The 5281-nt window shown below is 52.1% G+C and overlaps 3 protein-coding genes across 3 annotated transcripts, besides 2 other annotated features; all 3 read left to right on the plus strand.

Annotated features, from left to right (window-relative positions):
• Position 1: 1 nt before the first annotated feature.
• Tco025E_06554 (regulatory subunit of protein kinase a-like protein) lies at positions 2-1639 on the plus strand (the record flags this gene model as incomplete). Its single annotated transcript, XM_029373429.1, has 1 exon — positions 2-1639. A coding segment is annotated over one exon (1638 nt), but the record flags the coding sequence as incomplete, so codon positions are not given.
• Positions 1640-1854: 215 nt separating this feature from the next.
• Positions 1855-1919: a microsatellite.
• Positions 1920-2069: 150 nt separating this feature from the next.
• Positions 2070-2137: a microsatellite.
• Positions 2138-2592: 455 nt separating this feature from the next.
• Positions 2593-2901, plus strand: Tco025E_06555 (ubiquitin-related modifier; the record flags this gene model as incomplete). The annotated part of the gene is made up of 1 exon (XM_029373430.1): positions 2593-2901. The coding sequence occupies one exon, from the start codon at positions 2593-2595 to the stop codon at positions 2899-2901; it is 309 nt and encodes a 102-aa protein (XP_029226524.1).
• Positions 2902-3292: 391 nt separating this feature from the next.
• Positions 3293-5182, plus strand: Tco025E_06556 (putative selenocysteine-tRNA-specific elongation factor; the record flags this gene model as incomplete). The annotated part of the gene is made up of 1 exon (XM_029373431.1): positions 3293-5182. One exon carries the CDS (start codon positions 3293-3295, stop codon positions 5180-5182), a length of 1890 nt encoding a protein of 629 aa, XP_029226525.1.
• Positions 5183-5281: the final 99 nt, after the last annotated feature.

Consider the following 5281-nt stretch of genomic DNA (forward strand, 5'->3'; position numbering starts at 1 on the left):
GGATAATGAGCAGGCGAACGAGAAGGAGAATGCGAATGCGATTGAAGAGAATGCGAATGTGGTTGAGGAGACTGAGCGCGAGAATGAGGAGAATGAGCATGTGAGTGCGACTGAGGAGAATGTAAATGCGATTGAGGAGAATGCGAATGAGAATGAGGAGAATGCGAATGAGAATGAGGAGAATGCGAACGTGATTGAGGAGACTGAGCGTGAGAATGAGGAGAATGAGCATGTGAGCACGACGACTGAGGAGAATGCGAATGAGAATGAGGAGAATGCGAATGCTCATGATGAGAATGAAGAGACAAACACGCCGTTGAACTCGGCAGCGCGTGGGTCCCATCCACAGGCTGCTGCTCCGCCCTCTCCCGGGGATGGTTTACGTGGCAGGCATGAACTCAACGACGGGGAAGAAAGCGATGGACAACTGACTATTGAAGAAGATCAGATTGAAAAGGAAGGGAATGAGGGCCAGGATAATAAGGAAGCAATGCCCTACGAATTTGAAAAGTTCAAGTTTGGGAAAATGAGTTCACCGGCACCCTCAGCCACTTCCGAGGTTGAGGTAGACGTTGAAAAGAGAGATGCCGCCGACAAGGCCGATAAGGATGAAGTTATCGAGGTCTCTGAAGAAGAACGACAACGTCTCCTCAAGCTGAATTGCCACTCTCGACTGGGAGTATCGGATGCCAGCATTGATGCCGCAGAAATGATGTGTACGGAGTTTCCCCCCTCGCCAAAGTCCGCTGAAACTGCAAAATTTATTACGCAGGTGTTGGAAAAGCACTTTCTTTTCTCTTCCCTGGATGCCAAGCAGCTGCATAAGCTGGCAATGGTGATGAGCATCGAGGAGTTTACGCAGGGAAGCAAACTGCTTGTCAAGGGGGAGGCAAGTAACCACTTTTACATCGTTCTTGACGGCGAGGCCACCATGACCATCCACGAAGAAGATGAGAGCAGGGCCACGATGGAGCGACTTGAAAAGGGCTCCGCCTTTGGAGAAGTGGGGCTTTTGTACGAGACTCCAAGTGAGGTGACGGTGCAATCCGTCACGCCCCTCGTTTGTGCAGTGTTGGAGCGGACAACGTACAAAATGATTGTTTCGCGGGCCGCCGAAGAAAAGCGCCAACGGTATCTTTCCTTCCTGGAAAATGTCCCCTTCCTTAAGGCCCTAACGCCGCAGGAGCGTTTACAGCTCGCGGAGGCGTTAAAGGAGGATCAATTTAAAAAGGGTGATAAAGTCATAAGGTACGGTGAGAAGGAAGATTGGCTGCACTTTATCGTGGAGGGCACGGTGGATATTATTGGGCGTGATGAAAAGGGCGAGGAGGAGTACGTTGCAACGTCCCACGCTGGGGAGTGTGTCGGGGATTTGGAGTTTCTGTACCGCCACGAAACAGTGGCTGATGTTGTTGCCACCAGCCCCGTCGTCACGACCGCCAAGATGAGCCGCCTGCATTTCGAAAAACTATTTGGGAGCGCCAGGGAGTTGCTTGATCGCAAGGTAAAGGACGATGCCTCCTACACATACTACCGCCGAAGGATGGGCAGCGCGTCACCTCCACGGGAGGATCTCACTCCACCCTTCGATGCGCCACCGGCCTATCTGTCAAACATTTCTGTACCTTTGCCATTGTGAGTAGACCGTGCCAGGGAAGCAAAAGGGGCTGACGGCTGCTTGTAAGTGTCAGGGTTATATTTTGACATGCAAGCGCGAGACGCATTTATGAAATGTAAAAAAAAAAGAAAATTAGGCAGCAAAATGTTCTGGGAGTCGGCGTGGCATGATCGCCTTCCAAAGGCCCCTTTTAGTTTGTCGTTACTTGTGTGCCTCGTCTTTTTCTTTTTCCCACTTTTTTGTAATTTTTCTTTTTCTCTATTGTGTTGTTGTTAATTGTTATTGTTGTTTTTATTTTGTTTCTATTGATTTTTAACGTCACCGGTTCCCCCTGTCCGCCTGGCGCTCCTCTCCTGTTTCGCTGCTGAAAGGAGCCTGTGGTGCCTCTGACCCGGCGCTTTGTTTCACCCCTTGCAGCAAAGACAATGCCGAGGGGGTGAGGGGCAGGGAGCAACAACATCAAGAAAAAAAAACAGGCAAAGGCAAAAAAAAAGCGGAAACAACAACAACAACATCAACGGTACAGGTGACGCTTAGGAGGAGCCTATTTCTTGGTTTTAGGATTTTTCATCTGATTTTTCTTGGAGTGGGGCAACGTCTCTGCCTTAGCGTAGACACCAGCGTTATATGTACTAATGTGCTGCTCAGCAACGACCAAGTTTTGTGTCCTGGGCGGGCTGTGTGACAACACCCTCTGCTCCATCTCTTCTCGAGGGTGTTTTTCAACCTCCTCCCATCAACGCGTGCCGTGGAAAGACTTCAAGGTGAGGAATATGTGTCCTGTCTCGTCACTTGCGGCCGCCTTGTCGCTTGTCTGCTTCCGTTCTATCCCGTCTGCATGTGTGCCACGTTTTTTATCTCTTTTTTTCCCCCTCTTTTTTTTTGTTTGCTCGTTTGGGTTCTGTACAAGGCGGGATTTTGATTTCTTTTGGTTGGCGGAATCAGAAGTGGAGTTTGTTTGAGGCGAGTTTCTCATGTCGTCTTATCAGCGCATAACCGTGCAGTTTGCCGGCGGCTGCGAATTACTTTTTGATAAACAGACGCAACTTCAGCTGGAAGGGGCCATTCCGCACGGTACAACAATCAACGGGCTGGTGCAGCTGCTGAAGGCAAACTACGTAAGCGAAAGGCCCGATCTATTTGTGGACCAATCGGGAACGGCGCTGCGTCCAGGGATTCTCGTACTTGTGAACTCGTGTGATGCAGAGGTTGTGGGCGGAATGGACTACGTTCTCAATGATGGCGACGTAGTCGAATTTATCTCGACGCTACATGGTGGTTGAAGGGCACATAATATATACATATCTAAAAATGGCGGTCCCTGCTTTCTCGAGCCCTGCCACTCGATGGATGCAGCGAGTTTCATCCCGGCATCCGCATCTGCTTTCCCCCCAATGCTTCCTTTAATGCGAAGGGAAACAGGGGAAGGCCGCGTTGAGTACTTTGTGCTCTTTATGTGTGTATGTTGCTGTTTTTGCCGTCCCTTATCATTACTTTTCAGTCAGTCAGTTCGTCTCTTTTTCTCTCACTATCTCTGCTTCTATTGCTCCAATGCATTTGAGGCCGATTTCCATTCTTTACCCTTACCTCTTTTGTTGGTTGGTGGGTTTCCCGCCCTGCTTCACAACAGGGGAGGTTGATCTCCTTCAAATACCTCGTCACTGACCCTGGAGGATGACGGAGGAGAACGTGGTTGTGGCGAATATCAACATTGGAATTTTGGGCCACGTCGACAGCGGGAAGACGTCTCTGGCGAAAGCGCTCTCCTCCACCGCTTCCACAGCGGCGTTTGACAAAAGTCCCGAGAGCCAACGTCGCGGCATCACGCTAGACTTGGGATTCAGTGCCTGCTGCATCCCCACGGCCGCGGCCGCACCGCCGTTGTATGCGGCAGGCATTGAGGAGGTCCAGTGCACCTTTGTTGACTGCCCGGGTCATGCGTCCCTCATTCGGACCATTTTGGGTGGGGCACAGATTATAGACATAATGATCCTTGTTATCGATGCATGCAAAGGGATACAGACGCAGACCGCAGAGTGCATCGTCATTGGCGAAGTCCTGTGTAAGCCGCTGCTAGTGGTAATTAACAAGATTGATGCGGTGCAAGGTTCAACCCCAGCTGAGAAGCGCGCAACACTGGACAAGTTGCGGAAGCGTCTTCAAAAGACGTTTGAACGTACCCGCTGGCCCCTAGTGCAGATGGTGGAAGTTGCTGCCGCCCCGCGTGGAGACGCGGCGACGACAGGTGCGCCGCCTCACCCCATAAATGTGGAGGAAGTGACTTCTGCCGTTTTGGGCCTTGTCGATGTGGCGGTGTTGAGGGAGCAGTTGGAAACGCAACTTCGACCGGAGGACTTTGCGATGATGTTTGATCACTGTTTTGCATTGAAGGGCCAGGGCACCGTTTTTACTGGCACCGTTCTTCGTGGACAAGTCAGCGTCGGTGATAACATTTTGATTCCGGATTCGCACCTGGTAAAAAAGGTGAAGGGTTTGCAGGCATTTCGAAAGCCCTTGCAGCGGGCAAGACGCGGAGATCGTGTGGGGCTGTGTGTGGTTCAGTTTGATGCCGAGGGGGTGGAACGGGGTTTATTGTGTAGTGCACAGCAGCAGCAGAGAGGAGCGCTCCCGGCTGACGCACCCCTTTTGATTGAGAGTGCAAAAGTGCTGGTTGCCGAGGTGAATCGTGTGCGATTCCATCAGCTTTCCTGCGACGCCCACACCAAATTTCACATCACCATTGGCCACTCAACCGTGATGGGGACGATGAGGTATTTTAGTCGTCCCACGCCGCACATGCGAGAGGGAGAGAAGTCCACGGCGTTTGATCTCTTGCAGGAGAGTTTATATGTTGAGGAACTCACAGAGGACGCCGTTCTCGCCTTCGACAGCGCTGAAAGTCAACCGCAATTTGGTCAGCCTGTCGCCGTGAAGCGCGGTCCGCGCACATACTATGCCATTGTCCTCTTGGACCGACCCATTATGGCCGCCGTTGGCACCCCGCTAATTGCCACACGACTCGAAATGGAGCGGGAAAACATGTGCCGCATTGCAATTGCGGGGTCTGTGTGCGCGCTGCTAAATGCTGGAGGTTCCGCCGACGCATCGCTGACGTCTTGGCGAAACCTGCCGATTGTTCGCTATAAATCCAGGGCGCTTGTTGTGGAGCGCGTAGTAAACGAGAAGACTTGTATCGCCAGCGGTGTTGTTGGGTTTGAAGCCCCGGAGACCAGCGGTGGTAGCAACAACCACAAGGCGAAGGAAAAAGACACCCTGCACGCCGAAGTGCAGAAGTTCATTGGCATGCAGGTTCACTTTCGTCCGACTGTGGGCGAGGAAGCTGGTGCCTCCACTCTCACAGGGGCGAAGGAGGGGGTTATTGACTCCGCGTTTGGCAAAACGGGAAAAGTAAAGCTTGTCTTCAAGGACCCCATTTTCCTGGAGAACGGGCCCTCGGCCACGGGGCGAGCGAAGCGAGGTGGTGTGGCATTTCTCACGGACGGTGTGGTGGAGCTCACACTCAAAAAATACCCTCTCGCTCTCCATAGTCAACTCCAGCAGTAGACGATGCGTGCGAGGAGGGGAGGGGGACGTGACGGAGCAAAAGGCCGGGCCATGTTATTCCACGTGACGGCTTTTTTTGTTTGTTTGGTCGGTGGGGAG

Source organism: Trypanosoma conorhini, assembly GCF_003719485.1.
Source record: "Trypanosoma conorhini strain 025E chromosome Unknown Tco_14.4_contig_00447, whole genome shotgun sequence".
NCBI lineage: Eukaryota > Euglenozoa > Kinetoplastea > Trypanosomatida > Trypanosomatidae > Trypanosoma > Trypanosoma conorhini.